This window comes from Mesoplodon mirus (assembly GCF_964341445.2).
Source record: "Mesoplodon mirus genome assembly, chromosome: 2".
Taxonomy (NCBI): domain Eukaryota; kingdom Metazoa; phylum Chordata; class Mammalia; order Artiodactyla; family Ziphiidae; genus Mesoplodon; species Mesoplodon mirus.
The window spans coordinates 122729092-122747112 of NC_138977.1; the positions used below are offsets into that span (position 1 = coordinate 122729092).

General features: G+C 47.1%; 1 protein-coding gene across 1 annotated transcript in view; it reads left to right on the forward strand.

Moving 5' to 3' along the window:
* FMN2 (formin 2) overlaps positions 1-18021 on the forward strand; it is a gene marked incomplete at both ends in the record, with an annotated part of 319676 nt that overhangs the window by 35228 nt on the left and 266427 nt on the right. The window contains one exon of the mRNA XM_082631007.1: positions 406-572. Coding sequence (XP_082487133.1) covers positions 406-572 — 167 coding nt within the window. The remainder of the gene's footprint in view (positions 1-405; positions 573-18021) is intronic.

Sequence of the window (18021 nt, forward strand, 5' to 3'; positions counted from 1 at the left end):
GCCCCCCGACGGCCACCCCTCAGACTGTGAGGCAGCCACTGACATTTCGTAGCCCAAATGGTGACTACTGGCTGCCTCCTCAGAGAGCCACCGGCCGGCTGACAAAGAGTGGAAGGAGGATTTCCAGTGAAACCCGGAAGGCTGGGTCTTCTTCAGATGGAAGAGGATGTAGGTCCCATCACGTGTCCCATTCTCTTTGGAGGCGGGAGGTATTCTGGGGATGGGAGAGGGACCCAGAGCTGCCCTTTCCCGTGTGGTACCCAGGCCCACCTGCAGAGTCTTCCCTGTGCACGGCAAAGCCTTGACAACAGTGCTACCTCAGCTGTGTTTGTCGGCCTCTCCTCCGGGAGTCTGAGCCAGGGGACCCTCCAGTGCACCTGCCTAACGACCGTGTCTCCCCTGCAGGGCGAACTCTGCTGGAGAAGCTGTTCAGCCAGCAGGAGAACGGGCCTCCAGACGAAGCAGAGAAGTTCTGCTCGCGGATCATTGCCATGGGACTCCTTCTTCCTTTCGGTGACTGCTTCAGGGAGCCGTGTGGTCAGAATGCCCAGTCCAGCTCAGCTCCGTTTGATGTAAGTAGGAGAATTCACAGAACTCAATGGCTGTGAGGCAGATTGCAGTGGAAACAGCAGCTCTGATGTGTGTCTACCCATCGCCCTGTAATTTAAAGACCCGCATGGGATGCAGGCCATCCTGCCCCTGCCACTCAACAGCTTAGCACATCTGTTTCCTTTCTGACTAGGGTATTCTTAAGTATACTTGCCAAACCTCCTTTTCGTAACAGATGGCCACTCTTGGCAGTTTTCTAGCCTGCTTTAACCAGTGATGGTTTTAAAGTGGCTCTGAGTCGGTATTTCTGACTTAGCTGGTCATGTACATACCTTCAGAAGCAGCTCTGAGCACTGGAGCTTTGTTCCCAGAAGGCAGCAGGTTTCTGCGGGCCCTGGAGCACTATTCCTGTGCATTCATGGCTCATCCAGGTACTAACTGTTGACACGAAGTAGCACCGTCTGCTTGCTCCCCAGCTCCTGCTCACCAAGAGGGTTAATACTTCAGAACAGTCATTCCCAAGCTGTTTGATAATTCATAACAAATAACAGCACAGCTGGGTTGTTGCTTCCAAACCAGAGTATTGCTCATCTTTCTCATGTATGTGGTACGTGTGCGACCCTGGGTGTTGTAACGAGCAGACCTTTTCGTGAGGAAAGTGGAGTCTCCTTGGCTTCCTGTGTGGAGCTTGGAGTTTATGAGGCAGGGTACAGGTCTCATCCTTGTAGGTTGGTTACATCTGTGCCCTGCTTCTGACCGCACTCCTTCTCCTCTGTGTGTGCGCGACTGAGAGAGGTGTTTGAAGATGATGGAAATGAGCCCTGGCTGAGATCAAGAAGTGATAGTAAATAACAAAACATCCATATGCGCCTGTTTTTCTTCTTCCTGTTCTTTACCCATCACAACTGTGGTCTCCCTTCAGTATTAGGAAAATAAACCACATAAGATTCTGTGAGATCTTCTTGATACTTCTCATGTGAAAGAAGATTCCCTGGGATGTACTGTGACTTGTGAAGCTTCCTTCTTAAGATCAACTGACCTATCTTTCTATCTATCTGTCTGTCTATCTATCTATCATCTATCTATCCATCCATCTATCATTCGTCTATCTGTCTGTCTGTCCATCTATCCATTCATGACATTGCAGCTAACCACTGCTCGGTAGATCTTTTTCTTCTATGAGAAAAATTGGATAATTAAATTTTCCCTCCCTTTTCCTTTTTGAAAGGTGTGTTATTACAGGTACAGAACCTGGGGACAGTTGTGAGCTAAGAGCTTTATTGAGCTATGTTCTAGGAGATACATCAGTTTGCAACTAGGAATTAGAATCATTATGGGACAGACAGAGGCAAACACTAGCTGTGCCTAACACTTGCTTTTGGATTAAAACTATTCCCAAGTTGACTGCATTTTCTTCCCTTAGAGCTCAGAAATGAAGTCTTATCAGTCAACAAATGTGGAATTGGAGTAAACTGAAAATAATAGAATAACCCTATTCCTCCTTTTTTTTAAAATTACTGAACTGGCTGTATTTTACCTCCTACTTCCTCCATTTTTGTGTTAGAGAGACTAGTAACCCCTCCCGGCCTTGTCATTTTGGGGGGCAGCCGGCTATGGCATAGAGAGTGACAAGCAAAATAAATGCAGTCCCTTAATATGGTATGAAATAATTATCTCAGAGTGGGGAATTTCTTTTGCAAATTTGTGTGGTTGCGTTTTCTCACTTTGTTCATTGGCTTTGTGCTACCTTTTTACTTCCATGCCAAACCTAACACAAAACAAGTAGGAAATATTCTTCCAGATACTGAAATGGCAGTTCAACAGCAGAAATGTGCATTTATTGTATGCATAATTGAGGATTTTCTTCAAAGCTCAGAAGAGCTAACAGTACAGGGAGTTATGCCAACCGAGGCATTAGTGGGGGAAGGGGGAGGAATGCACTTTCTGTAGGGAGAGAAGTTTCTGATAATTAGCCTCTCTGCTGGTTTCCAGAAAGTTGCTGCTAGGAGGATTTCTCACCAACAGTTCTCTTGAGGACAGTTGCCCTTTGAGACACAACAGGAATAAGCTCATGACAGGTCCTCTTCCCACCCCTAATTTTGCTCCCTTCCCTGAGAGCACGCCCCTTTACCTCCATCCACATGGAATTAGAGCACCGGAGTTTGATCTGGAGATCTTTTTCATGCAGTTTATGGATTGGCCTACTTCAGTCAACCCTCTTGATTCAGTTCCATGTTATTTTATACATCTTTAGGGCCTAACATTTTGCTTTAGAGATGCTATAGAAAATGTGAAAGAATTTCACATTTTCTCTCACATTTTAACTTGGTTAAAACTTCAAGAATACTGAAAGACAAATAGTTTTGAGTGATAACATTCATTCATTCACAAATGTTTACTGACTGCATTCTCTATGCCAGGCAGTGTTCTAGGCTCCAGAGATGTATTAGTGAGCAAGAGAACTAAGATTCCTTTTCTCCTGATTTACATCCTCTTCACAGCAGGGCGAGACAGAGAAAACACAAACATGTAGTGGAGGTAATGGACTTACATCAGATTCTGATAAGTGCCATGAAAGAAGTGAACCGGTGGAAGATGGTCAGTGAAGCAGGGGTGGGGAGAGTGTAGGAGGAAGCCCCGCATGTAATGTCAGGAGCCCTGGGGGGGAGGTCAGAGGGAAGGTCCCCCCAGGAGCCCAGAGGCAAGTGCAAGTGCCCCGGGAGAGCGCAGACACGGCCTGAGGACAGAAAGGACTACAGAGCCAGGACGTTCAGGGTCTTGAAAGCCATGGAAGGATAATGCGTTTTTTTAAGTGGGAGCTTTTAGAGGGTCTTGTGCAGGGAGAGAGCGTGTTTGTTCCGTGTTGCGTGTGGCTCATGGGACCTGGCCTTGGGTGCTGTTCCAGGGGCTGAAGCAGGAGCTGGAACAGCAGGGGGGCTGCCGCAGGAGCTGAGCGAGAGCCAGTGGAGGAGACAGAGGGGGCGGTGGGCGTGGGAGGGGTCCTGCCCTGCCGGTGGAGCTGATGGGACCTCCGGGGCTTAGACGAGGGGGCGATGGAAAAGGGAATCAAAGATGAGTTCTTGGTGCTCGTCTTAAGTGTCTGGTGGGTGTTGGCGCTGTTTACCGAGGCTGCGAAGATAGGCCAGTTTTAGGAGGAAAGTATTGTAAGGACAGAACTGGTGTTCCTTATGTACTTTTCTTGAATAAAATTGTTTATTTAGAAAACTAATAACCTAGCATATCACCTGATGAACAATTGGTTTTGCTTTCTGCTGAGTGGAACGTCATTGACTTAATTAAGGCCGTGACACTTAACCTTTTTTCAGCCACAAAAGGGCTGACAGCCCTTTTCATAGTCACATTTTCTCAAATCAGAAGGAAAGATTGAGCTCCTTTAATAGCCCAGTAGCATTGCCATTATCCTCACCTTTGCCTTTTGCTTTGTTTGTTTCTTTGTGTTTTATATCTCAAATAAAATTCTAATCTAGAGCAATTCTGAAGATAGCAAGGGAAAATATAGGAATAATCCTCCTGCCTGCAGCATGGTAGCATGTGTTGTTGAGTTGTGGATTGTGTTCTTTGTGGTCTGAGGAGACTTTCTTCTTTTGGAACCTGTTTTACTCATCTGCCAGGTGTGAGGGAAACTCTCTCTTGAAATATTTGGCATGGTTTCTAAATCCTTAGAAATAGCAAAGCATTCGCTATTGTGACATACCACGTATTTGAAGTTTTGGGCCACTGCCCTGCTACCTGTGGACAAGGCATCTCAGCCTGCTGTCCACCACGGACCCTGGCTCATTGCCTGTTAGGTGTGGACGGAAGTCATTTTGCCAGAGTACATTCAGGATATGGTCCCTTAAGACTCCTTCTCCTTAGAATGCCTTTATTCAAATTGAGACCCTTTTTCTGGGTCATATTCATCAGCAGCTGTTTTCAGCAAACCATAATTATCTTACATAATTGTTGATTATCCATTAGCAAGCTCTTCTAGGATTTCTCCAGTCATAACTATGTTAGATATCACATAATCTCTTTACATAACAAAAAATAAAGCAAGTATACGTGACCCAAGGATTTTGGCAGGATTATATGGTTTTATCTACCTAATCATTTAAAACAGATCTTAAACGTCTTTCTAGTAGAATATTTTTGGATGGGCTGTTTTGGGTTTGGCAGATCTGCTGATTTTGGTAAATATGTAGTGATCCCCATGTTTTCCGCATGGCTGGAAGCCTTTGGTGTGTGTATATGGACATAGGTTTGGAGGAGTATATTCTTGAGGCTAGAATTACAGAGAAGGGGGACGTGAAAATCCAGGCCAGAAAGGAATAAGAGAAACATGATCTTGAACCTGTTGAAAGATGTCATAAATCAACACCAAGAGCAGCCACTTCCAGAAACCGAATGAAATGCACTCTCCTCACTGTCATCAGTAGCCAGAATTGAGACTTCAGTGACAAACAGAAATGATCATTTGTATTTAAATTCATTTTTTTCAGAGCAAGAAGAATACTTAGGTGCTGTTTAGTCAAACCCACACGAATATTTTCCTGAGAAGCAATAAAAGCTATGACACGTCTTTTAACTCTGAAAGAACATGTGTGTATATAAAGCTGTATTTTTACTTTTGAAACATTACATACAGTATTAACTCTCAGAAGTTGCTTTATTTGAAATGTGGTATTAAAATTGTACTTAATTTTTAGCCCAGCTTTTAAAATTATTTTAACTGAAATATTTATTTTCCCCGCAGACTTCTCTCTAATGTCAGCATAGAAGTCAGTAGTAAAATGGAAGATTTCATTTTCTGAAATTCATTTAGTAGCCATGTTTTATATCTGTTCCGTTACCTAGGTGATCACTGCATAATCCATTATAAGTAGGGTAACAAGAGTAGATTGAAGCTGTAATCCTTTCTCAGTTTTACTCACACAGGTTTTTTTTTCCCTTTTTAAAAATTTTAAGGACTTAGAAACGTCTAAAGCACCACCTTCCCCTGGTGAGGAGAGCAGAAGGGCTGGGAGACCAGCAGCGGCCCTGGCCCCCACCTGCTGCCCACTTTCGGTCCCTCCCCGTGTGGTGCCCCCGCCCTCGTTTAGCTGGTGTTGATTTCCGGTGTTTTAGGCTTGCTGATGCAGTTATCCACATTACTGTCACTTTCTGGGTGTCCCCATTCCTCCCAGCATGGTTCCTATTGCTGTCCTAGTTCCCTGTGGTCATTGGCTTTGAACATGAAACAGTAAGCTTTCTGATGTGTCGTCGTTCCACCAATGCCGGGTCCTGTCTCCGGCCACCCCGCCTGTTGTTAGCTCCTCTGCTGACCCCTCCAGCTGGTCCACGCCGGGACTGTGCCAGCTTCCAGCAGGTGCACTTTCATCCTTAGGGCATATTTTTATGGTTACTGTTTTATCTGTAAGTTTATTCTAAAAGTTGAAGAAGATATGCATACTGTAAATGTTGCCCAGCAGAGGCAGTTCTGTGCTCTGACTTCATTTCCTTCTCAATATCCCAATATCACAGTACCTAGAACACTCAAACCAGGATGTTCCTGGGGTCAAGTTCAAACGGATTCTGTTATTGCAGTGAACAGTCACTTGCTCAGAAGTATCCCATATTTTAGTTTAGTTTTCATTTGTTTTATCCCTTTCTTATACAGGGAGCCTCCATCCAGTGCAACAAAATTTTTTATTGTCTTTTTTCTTCTTCTCTGATCTTTCTTTTTCTTTTCTTTTCCTTTTGTTTTTCTTTCCTTCCCTTTCTTTTCTTTCCTATTGGGAGAAGACACATGTAACTTTCTTTGCTTTTTTCTTCTCTATTCTCAGTATCTTGGAGTTTTTACTTTATTCTTACTGTTCAGTGACATTCTTTTGTTACCGAGCCCAAGCTCCTTCTGCACTGCGAACGACAGACCAATACTTGGGAGACGAGTTGCTGGATCAAGGAATAACAACTTTAATCTCAAAGTTATCCCAACGAGAAATTGGCAGATCAGCGCCTCAGAAAGCCATCTACCCTCCGTCCGATTGGGGCTCCTTTTATACAGAAGAGGGAGGGGGCCCACTGTGGGGCAGCCAATGGCTGAGCGGGCCCGCTGTTACCCGGAGTAGGAAGGTGCGATTCCAGCCAGCGCCCGGGGCTGAAGAAGTACCGGCTGTCCCAGCAACGTCGTCCTCCAGCTCTTGGTGGAACTAGGCACACAAGCGGGGAGACCACGGTGGCCACGTGGAAGGGGTTGTTGCCCGTTACTTGGATTGCTGTCTGAGGCGCTGGCACCTACGTCTCACCCCGCCACTGGCTTCACCAGTCAGTCCGTGACCAATGAGGTGGCCCGGGAGCTGCTGTCCCCAGAGCGGAACTCCCTCCTGCCTTCTTGCGCAGTGGGTGGGTGCAGGCGCGGGGCCAGGCTGATAGGCTAGGCCCTGCCCAAGCATGGAGAGGTGCGGTGGAGTGGACCCTGTGCCAACCACCCGGCCGGTGCCAGGGAAGGAGGAGGGAAGGGCCCATCGCGCTTGGGGTTTGGGCTGGGGAGGCCGCTATGACACTTTCGGTTCTCCTTAAGACTACTGCTGTGGTCTGAATGTGTGTGTGCCCCAGGTTCACATCCAGGGATACCTAATGGGATGGTGTTAGGAGGTGGGGCCTTTGGGAGGTGCTGAGGTCATTAGGTGGAGCCCCAGTGATGGGTTAGCATCTTATGAATGAGACCCCATCACCCCTTCCACCGTGTGAGGACTCAGGGAGAAGGCACCAGATGTGACGCAGGAAGATGCTGTGGCCCGAACATGCTGGCACCTTGATCTTGGACTTCTAGTCTCCAGAACTGTGTAAAAGGAAGGTCTGTTGCTCTAAGGCACCCAAAGTGTGGTATTTTGTTAAAGCAGCCCTGAATGATCTACGATAACTGCGGATTTCCTCTTGTAATTTATTTATTTTTTTATTGAGGTATAGTTGATGTATAGAATTATATAAATTTCGGGTGTAACAACATAGTGATTCACAATTTTTTTTTTTTTTTTTTTTTTTTTTGCCGTACATGGGCCTCTCACTGCTGTGGCCTCTCCCGTTGCAGAGCACAGGCTCCGGACACGCAGGCTCAGCGGCCACAGCTCACGGGCCCAGCCGCTCTGTGGCATGTGGGATCACCCCGGACCGGGGAACGAACCCGTGTCCCCTGCATCACAGGCGGACACTCAACCGCTGCGCCACCCGGGAAGCCCAGATTCACAATTTTTTAAGGTTATATTCCATTTATAGTTATTATAAAATATAGGCAATATTCCCTGTGTGGTATATCCATGTATCTTATTTATTTTATACATAGATCCTCTTAATTTAGATCAGGGTCTTGATATGCAGTTATGATCTACATTTCTTTTCTTTCACCTCCTCCCCTTTCTCTTGACCCGCCCACCCCTAGTTACAAGGGACACACACATTAAAAGAAAGCCTCTATTCTCAACTGACTTACATCGACTTAAATAAGACGCGAAAACAAATTATTGGAGTTTAGTGGTTGAAATGGGCTCTAGTCAGACTGTCCTGGATTTGAGCCCTGGATTTTCCACTTTACTGTGCAAACTAAGGAAAATGGCTTAATTTCTCAAAGTTTTGTCACTTCTGTAAAATGAGGAGTGATATAGTAGTTTCTGCATAAGAAGAAAGCATGAACACAAGTAAAACATTTTGCACAGTATGGGGTGTACAGTGAGTGTTGGATGTGTTCAGTGTTATCGTATTTGGGGTCCCAGTGGAGACATGCACAGTAGGGGGAGCAAAAGGGGAGGGTTGACTGAGTCCCCTTGTAGTTCGGGAGGTAGTACTTGGGGAAGGGCCTGAGGGTCCACGAGGAGTTGACTGCGGAGACCGGCTATAAAAGGAGGAGTGTGTGTGCTCGCCATGGAGATGCAAGTGACCATGGAGTACAGGTGGTTCTGGATTGTAAACTGGGAGACTGAAGGGTGGAAAGGAGGCCAGACATGTAAACAAGGACATTTATGTCATCCTGGTGATGCTTTTAAATAATTTTGTGTAGTTAAACCATAAACAGATTGGCATTTATAAAAGAAAAATTATTCTGGTGGCAGAATGGAGAATGGATTGAAGAAATTTAAAATTAATGTCTGGGTGGTGGGTAAAAGTGCCTAAACTGAAACAGGGGCAATGAGGAAGGAAAGAGACAGATGTGGGGAGTATTCAGGATTTACTGTTGTCAGGACTCGACGTTTGATTGGATGCTTTCCTTGGTTTCTGATTCACACCTGTGGGTGGAGGGTGATTCTCAGAATGTGAAAGCGAGAACAGGTTTCAGGCAAGAAGGTCATTTTCGTTTGGACATCTAGAATTCACAACTCCTTGGGACATTGTGGTGACAATTCTGGAGGACAGAGGAACTGGGGTTACTAGCATAGGCCATGAGTTATGTGCTAAAAAGGTAAGTGAATAAACCTCGGAAGTCAAGATACAGTGGAGAGAAGTACATTGGGATAAAATTCTTAAGGACAGTGAAGAGCAGGTGTAGAGAGTCTAGAGGGGATGGAATCATGGGAGGCTTGGCTGGAGGATATCCTTTAAGACCTGAGGGGCGGAGCTGGTCTCCTGATTCTGAAGTCCAGTCTGTGGAGTGATTAGACCTGAGGGGCTCAGGTGTTGCCTGAGACTTGATGCCTCCAAGGATGGTGGAGGAAGTTCTGAGAAGCAGGTGTGGGGTTGTGGGACAGGGAGAGGAAGGCGGGGCCATGAGAGGTAGGTGGGTCCATGGGATGAAGGCGGGGCATCAAGAGGTAGGCGGGGCCTTGAGGTTGGGAGGGGCCCAGGAGACAGGCCAGGGTCCCCGCTGAGGGGGTCGATGATGACACTGCCAGGTGAAAGGGGCTTCAGAGGTGGAGAGGAGTTTGCACAGGGTGGGCCTGGAACATTCTCTAGATGATTCTGGAGGCCTAGGTTGTGCGGCCACGTTGTGTGAGAGGAATCAGGAAAGTCACCTTTCAGCTCAGCTGTCACTTGCTTGGCTTTCACATCCATCTTGTCAGTTACTGTCTTGGTTCTTCAGTCCTGGCTCTTCGCTCCAGCCTGAGGTTCTCAGTTCAGGGCCACGGTCCTTCCAGCGTGGGATTGGCAATGTCTGAGAATATTTGGTCGCCACAGTGGGGGAGGGGTGTGGCTGGCATCTAATGGTGGAGGCAGGGATGCTGCCCAGCACTTTACGGGACCCTTTCCCCAACAGAGAGTGTCCAGCACCAAGGCCAGCTGTTGAGAAACCATGTGATGACATTTGACTGCATCATATTCCTACATAAAGCCTTTTTAGTGGTTTTTCTGTCAGAATGAAGCCCAGATTCCTTGGACCTCCATGACCTGCCTGCTTCTCCAGCTCATGACCTGCCTCCCTTTCTGTTTCTCCAAACACTGTCCTTCACCTCCCGAAGTGCTTCTCAGTTTTCCCAACTGTTCTTGGAGCTGGATGAGAGCTCCTGTTTCTGCTCCTGAACTGTTACTTCCTAGTTCAGTTCACTCTCTGTCAGAGGATGCTCTTCAGAGTTAGATGTCACTCCTCAGACACCTTCCTTCACCACCAAAGTCTGTATTTTCTGTCTCAAAGGACCTTACCTGTGTCATAATAGGCTACACACTCTGCATGCCCCAATGCACATTAAATCTTCCGTGGAGGTGTCTTCGTGATGGTGCAGTGCTGCATCCCCGTGCTTACTGTAGAAACACAGATGTACAATGAACGCAGGGATCTGGCGTCCCCAGAGTGGTCAGAGCAGACCCTAGTCCCAGACTGTGGATTCTGGTCCATCTCCTCCACTTACTGAAGAGGTTGGGACAGGTACCAAGGTCATAGGCTAAAAATTTTCGTGTATAATAATAGTACCTGCCTCTGGGGACAATCTTGAAGACTAAATGAGATTAACTGATAAAGCATTTACCATAGCACCTTGCATGTAATAAGTGCCCAGTAAATATTAGTGTTTACTATTTTTATTTTATTTCAAGTTTCTATCACAGAACTCAGCAGAGCTGTTCAGTAAATATGCTTTGATTTCACAAGGCTGGAGGGAAAGCCACGGTGACTGAGGAAAGGAAGACCTGCAAAATCTATTAAGTGGATTGTTTTGAATGATCAGGAGCTACCTATATTTCATAATCACGTGAACTTGGATGGAAAGAAGGTGGAGGATGGATGGAGTGTGGATTTGCTCAGGAATTGCTTGGCTTGGGAACCGACTCTCTATTGGATCTCTGCTTCCAGGCTTATTGTCATTCTTCTTTCTTTTTTTTTTTTTTTTTGTGGTACACGGGCCTCTCACTGTTGTGGCCTCTCCCCTTGCGGAGCACAGGCTCCGGACGCACAGGCCCAGCGGCCATGGCTCACGGGCCGAGCTGCTCCGGGGCATGTGGGATCTTCCCAGACCAGGGCATGAACCCGCGTCCCCTGCACCTGCAGGCGGACTCTCAACCACTGCGCCACCAGGGAAGCCCCATTCTTATTTCTTAATCTACTTGCTACTCTTGATTTTACTGGTGTAATTCCCACCTTCTTCCCACAACCCTCCCTCCCCACATCTTTCTGGAGAGAGTAGGAAAAGTTGTGAGTCAGATACCTGCCAGTTTGTGAAGGTGAGGCCATCACACCCACTTAGTGCTGTGTTCATGGCCACTTCATAGTGACCACATGCTTCCCTGGGAAAGTGTCACATGCAAATATTGGCATATCACTTACTTATAGTGTCAACCTAAATAAAGGAGGTAAGCTGAGGCAAGCTCAAATGACCAGAAATTGAGTTTATTGGGGAGATAGCAGAGGACTTGCAATTCAGGAAGTCGGTTGAGGGTTCAGGGCAGCTCTGTTTATGGGCAAGGAGTGAAAAGAGGGGGCAGCCAGCCAGAGTCCAGGCAGTGAGGTCATTGGCTTGAAGATGGGGCGGGACTCCTGGCTGGTGCTCACCGGTCAGGAGACAGGTTTCCGTCTTCTGTAAACCAGGCACTAAGGGGAAATCAGTCTCTTGGTTCCTCAGTTTGTTTCCTGGGTGTGTGTGTGTGAGAGTCTCCATCCCCTCCTCCAGTTCCATTTTAGGCTGAAATCCTCTCGTGGTCACTTTCACTCGCTCTTTTGTGTGTGTGTCCAGCATACTTTGTAGACAATGTGGCCTGAATGAATGAAAGTACCGCTGTCTACAAGAATGTCTGCTTTACTCAGAATTCCTGAGACAGCGGGAACCAAGGGCTAGAGGCTGGTTTATACCCAACATTGTTCTTTTCTCTCAGGGACTCTACCACGTGGAATACACTTAGTTTTCTTGGCTGGATAATTCTTGTAGGATAAAATTATTGAAGGGAACAGTCAATAAATATAAACAGGAAGAAATCTGCTTACTATTCTTAGTTTTCTTCAGGGGGGATTTTTTCATCCAATTTTATTTTTAGTTAAAAAAAGCTGATTTCCTAAATAATATAAGTGGATTGTGTCAGGAAGTTCCAAGTTGGTTTCTTTCTTTGCTGGCTGAACACTTGCATGGTTTTTAAATAGTTGTATTAGTAACTTTTGTGTGTGTGTGTGTGGTATGCGGGCCCCTCACTGCTGTGGCCTCTCCCGTCATGGGGCACAGGCTCTGGATGCACAGGCTCAGCGACCATGGCTCACGGGCCCAGCCGCTCCGCGGCATGCAGGATGCTCCCGGACCAGGGCACGAACCCACGTCCCCTGCATCGGCAGGCGGACTCCCAACCACTGCGCCACCAGGGAAGCCCTAGTAACCTTTCTTTAGCACAGACTTGATTGTATTGTGGGTCAGGTTACACCCCCTAGGATTGTAGTCATACGGTTCAGTGTGAAGGAGAAGGATTTTTTCTCTGGACTCCCATCATTTTATGATTGTATGTAGTAATCAGTATCCAAGCTTTTATGCATATGAATTGAAGTACATATATTTTGAGATTATTTTAGTTTTTTGACCTGGTATGTGGTTTAATAAATTTCTAACATGTGCTGCTTTCTGTGTATTTTATTTTAGAAGGCAAAAGAGCTGATTCCCCTACCACCTCCTCCCCCTATTATGCTCAATTCCAGAGTATTGTTGCAAAAGTAGCAATGGTATGGTTGTTATTACCTCACCACAGTGTTCTGAGCATAGAGGAAATGCTGCCAGGACTTTTATGGATTTTAGGATAATCCCCAGCCATGAAAGTCATTGACGTTCAGAAAAATCAACTTTCAAAAACTAATTTGTGGGACTTCCCTGGTGGCGCAGTGGTTAAGAATCTGCCTGCCAATGCAGGGGTCACAGGTTCGAGCCCTGGTCCGGGAAGATCCCACATGCCGCAGAGCAACTACGCCCATACGCCGTCTAAGCTCTAGAGCCTGCAAGCCATAACTTCTGAACCACGCACCACAACTACTGAAGCCTGTGTGCTCTAGGGCCCGCGTGCTGCAACTACTGAAGCCTGTGCTCTGCAACAAGAGAAGCCACGGTGATGAAAAGGCCACGCCCCGCAACGAAGAGTAGCTCCCGCTCACTGCAACTAGAGAAAGCCCGTGTGCAGCAATTCAGATGTAATGCAGACGAAAAATTAATAAAAATTTTAAAATATTTAAAAGTGTCTTAAAAAATAATATTAAAAAAACCCCTCATTTGTGGCAGTCATACTTTTTAAGTTAATGACGTACTTTTTTCTCTGTGGTTTGTTTCTCCTCATTTAAGGGGCATGCTATTCTGGATGCCTGTTTTGCTTTCACAAGTGGCGCTTTTTATCACTCTTTTGGCAAACTGGGTGATGCAGAATTCATTTTGAGTTTATAAGATGGACTTTTATTAAAATGGGTGACTCAGCCCAACTTTTCTTTCATGATTTTCTTGTCTTTCTCCTGGATGTGCACTGAATAGTAATGAGTTGTGTGGGTGTGACTTGCATTTTGGTGGCCTCCTTCTCCCATCTCAAGAGCCAGGAGGAGTGCAGAACTTGAAGGGCCCTTGGACCCAGAGGACACCAGCCAACCAGGAGCTTAGAGGGCTTTTCCTCCAGAGTTTTACTAGCCTTTGGAAATCGGAAAGATGATTTATTTTCTTTGTATTACTTTATTGTCTAGATGAGGGGTTGGCACAGTTTGTTAAAGTTGGCCAGAGGGAAGATATCTTAGGCTTTAGTAACTGTTTCACAGCCTCTGTCACAGTACCCAGCTCTGCTGTCGTCCTGTGAGAGCCGCCATGGACAATGTGCGGTAAATAAGCGTGACTGTTATTTCCTAACAAGACTTCATTTTCAAACACGGGCAGCAGCTGCAGTTTGCTGACTCCTAGTCTATACTTAGGTAAAACGTAAAATGTAAATGTATTGTGTCAGTGTGACTTTTCTATCCATCTCTAACCATGTGTGGTCACCAGCCAGTCACATAATAGTTAGTGACTTTTTTTCATGAAAAATGCAGCTCCTCTCCCTGTGCTGTGTCGCTCACTGTCCAAGTGACTGCCAGGTGGGCAGATGCAATGGCACAGTGTTTCGTGGTGACAGAAGACTTGAGTTCCGAGTGGTCATTGTGGCTGGACCACAGTGTCCAGTGTGAGGGGTGGGCATGGGGGGGGTCATCTGCAGAGAAGATTCTGGGTGGTACCCAGAGCACTGGATGGAGGCTTCTCTGGAAGAGGGGTTTAGGAATTGGAACCCAATCCTGGGAGCAGTGGGGAACCACTGGAGGGTTTTACGCAGAGGAGTGTTTTGTTTGTTTATTTATTTATTTTTTTACCATGCGGAGCACTAAACTTTATTCACTTTACATATTTCACAGTTCTAAAGTATTTACTTCTTGCTTTGACAAAAGAATGAAAAATACAGGAGCACTGAACAACCCCTCTTTAGAAGGAAAGGGTTATATATACAGCTGTGGAGAGTTATGGTTCCTCCTTGACATATGATGAAAAACAGTAATAAAAAAAGTGCTTCATTGATCAACAAAGGGCTAAGAGCTGCAAGCATTTATTCACACTCTACATCAGACCCAAGAAACCCATATCGTAACCTCTGGCACCTGTCACGAGGACCTGCTCAATCTTTTTTTTTTTTTTTTTTTTTTTTACCTTTCTCTTAATTATTTTGGCACAATCAGGCTTTTCTGTTTCTTTTTTTTGTTTGTTTTAAATTAATTAATTAATTTATTTTTGCTGTGTTGGGTCTTCGTTTGTGTGCAAGGGCTTTCTCCAGTTGTGGCAAGCGGGGGCCACTCTTCATCGCGGTGCACGGGCCTCTCACTATCGCGGCCTCTCTTGTTGCGGAGCGCAGGCTCCAGACGCACAGGCTCAGTAGCTGTGGCTCATGGGCCCAGCTGCTCCGCGGCATGTGGGATCCTCCCAGACCAGGGCTCGAACCTGCGTCCCCTGCATTGGTAGGCAGATTCTCAACCACTGCGCCACCAGGGAAGCCCTGCTCAATCTTTAATTAGACTGACTGCTCCCTACCTGCAAGGCCAGACCACACAGAGTGTGGAGAACTTACACCCTATTTCACTAAATTCAAATTCTGAGCAACCTGCTGCCATTGGGAAGTCAGAGGCAAGCTCCGTTGCTCTTGGCTTTGCCTGGACTGACAGTTCCGTGGAAGGCTTCTGGGCCACGTGTTAACTATACCCAGGCACACACAGGAGCCAGCTTCCTGAGCCACAACTTGACCTTAGCCAGGGAACTGCTTCCAAAGGGTCAGGAGGGTCTCCAGGCCTTACCCCACTGCCCACCACAATCCACCCTGTTAGCAGTTAGCAGCTGTTAGCAGAGCCAGGCATGGCCCTTCCCGCGAGAGGGAGGGCAGGCACAAAACATGGATGCTGAGATCACAAAGCACAGACCTAAACTCAGCAGAGGAGTGTTTTAGAGACACCTTTCTTGGTGCTTGTGGAGTCTGGACTGAGGGGTGTTCTGTGGGTCTGACTTGGAGGCTGGAAGATTCTGAGGAAGATGAAGTGAGAATCCAGGGGAACGGAGGTGCTGCCCTCAGCTATGGACATGGTGCTGGGGATGAAGAAGGGGCAGTTCTGATGATACTGGTAGATTAGTGGTTCTCCCAATGCGAGCAAGCATTGAATCACCTGGAGGACTTGTGAGAACAATTGCTGGGCCCACCCCAGAGGTTCTGAGTCAGGAGGTCTGAGCTGGGTTCCCAGGTGATGCTGCTGCAGGTGGTCCGGGACCACACTCTGAGAAGCTCTGCCTTGGAAGGTCCAGATGATGAGCCTCAGGGATTTGGCTGATGGTATAAAGGTGAAGGAGAGGGCAGGAATAAGGAGGGTATGTGACCAGATTTCTGGTTTGGGCGACAGGGGAGAGGGTGGTGCTCTTTACGAAGTACAGGAGGAGCAGGTCCGGAGAACAGTTCAGTTTAGGTCTTTGGAATTTGGGGATAGTCTCCTGAAAGATACGCAAAAGTAGGTGGTTATGTGTGTCTAGGGGTCAGGAGGCAGAGCTTAGGGGGAGAGAGATGGAGGAATCTTTATCGCGTAGATGATTCCTGAAGCCATTATGCATTGAAAAGGCCTGCAGGGTGAGAATCAAGCAGGGCCTGATGTACAGATGAACATTTATGCAACAGGCAGGGGGAAAGCTGCACGGGGCAGGTAAAGAGCAGTCAGAGGTGGGGCAGAAAAAAAGATTAAAAAAACAGATTGAGTATTAAGTGATATAAAATGTTGCTAAGAGGTCAAGGAAGGGCAAGACTGAAATGTAGTCATTGAATTTGCCAAAGTTATCGTCAATAACCTTGCAGATGTAGAGAGCAGTCTGGGTGGGGTCTGGGGGGCGCTGGCCTGGTCTTCGCAGGCTGAGGCTGGACGGAGGGTCCAGATGAGCTGGGGAGATGGGAGGGGTCAGCGCAGGTGTGTGATGAGAGCCAGCGGCTTTGTGTCAGGTGGGTTATGAATGGGGAAGGGGAAGTACCTTTTTTACAAAAAGTTTGGGAGTGTTTAGAGCCTCTGCAGATGCTGATGGGAGGGGTCCCATAGAGAAGGCGAACTGATGGTCCTGGAAAGCAGAGGGAGGGCATGCGTAGCTCAGGTGACGGTTGGCCTGGGACATGGACAGGAACACCTGTGTGCGAAACAGCCGTGGGAAGGGGATGCAGTGCAGGTGGGCTTTCTAGGTGGCTCACGGGAAGGTGAGGGAGTGCTGGCGGCTTCCGCGTTCGCTGTGCATTAGGAGCCGTCCACATCTGCATTGGGTGAGTAGGGGTGTGTGAGGCCAGATGTTTGAAAATGGTGTGGAAACGGTTCATTTGGGTGCCCCAGAACTGGGACTGAGGGCCCGTGGGAGGGATGGGGGTGCCCATGGAGGCCGGTGGAGGTTCAGGGTGGTGGGTTAATGTCAGCTCTGCCCCAGCACTGGGTGTGGCAAAGGCCAAGCAGGGCACGGATCTCAGGCTGGCTCTGTGCCGGGTGATGCATCTGAAGGTGAGTGAGGATGGGAATTGGTAGTGGAAAGAGCTGACAGATGAGGTCACTGAAGCTCAGAAAGGGAGAGTGACTTACCTGAGACTGAAATACTTTGGGCAGAGCCAGAAATCTCAGTATCTTGCCACTCGGGTCAGTCACTTTTCCCCACACCACCCTGCCTCTGTGAGAGAAGGAAAAACTTCTTCCACTAGAAACAGGTTCTGACTTTCCCCATGTTCTTGGTGGTTAATGGTCCCAGTGCATTCATTAACTGTGGTTGGGTAATGAGTATTTCTTTTTTTTTTTTTTTTTTTTTCTTTTTTCCGTACGCGGGCCTCTCACTGTTGTGGCCTCTCCCGTTGCGGAGCACAGGCTCCGGATGCGCAGGCTCAGCGGCCATGGCTCACGGGCCCAGCCGCTCCGCGGCATATGGGATCCTCCCAGACCGGGGCACGAACCCGTATCCCCTGCATCGGCAGGCGGACTCTCAACCACTGCGCCACCAGGGAGGCCCTCTTTTTTTTTTTAACATCTTTATTGGAGTATAATTGCTTTACAATGGTGTGTTAGTTTCTGCTTTATAACAGAGTGACTCAGTTATACATATACATATGTTCCCATATCTCTTCCCTCTTGCGTCTCCCTCCCTCCCACCCTCCCCATCCCACCCCTCTAGGTGGTCACAAAGCAATGAGCCTATCTCCTTGTGCTATGCGGCTGCTTCCCACTAGCTATCTATTTTACGTTTGGTAGTGTATATATGTCCAATGAGTATTCCTTTAACAAAGGAGTTGGGTGACTTCTGGGTCAGGTGAACATGCTGTCAGGAATCTTGGATATTTTTAGAACTGTTTGAAAAAGATGTTGGGGTTCCATGTAAGTAAATACTGGGGATTCAAAGATGGAAGACGGCCTAGGAAGAATGGAGCTAGTATTAGTAGCCCGAGAAATCTGTATGGAAAATGAGTTCCCGGAGATGTACTTTAAATACTGCCCTGAAAGGAGAACTTTAAAAATGAGAATTTTCCCACGACGTTCCATAAGAAAACACTGGTGTCTCCAGT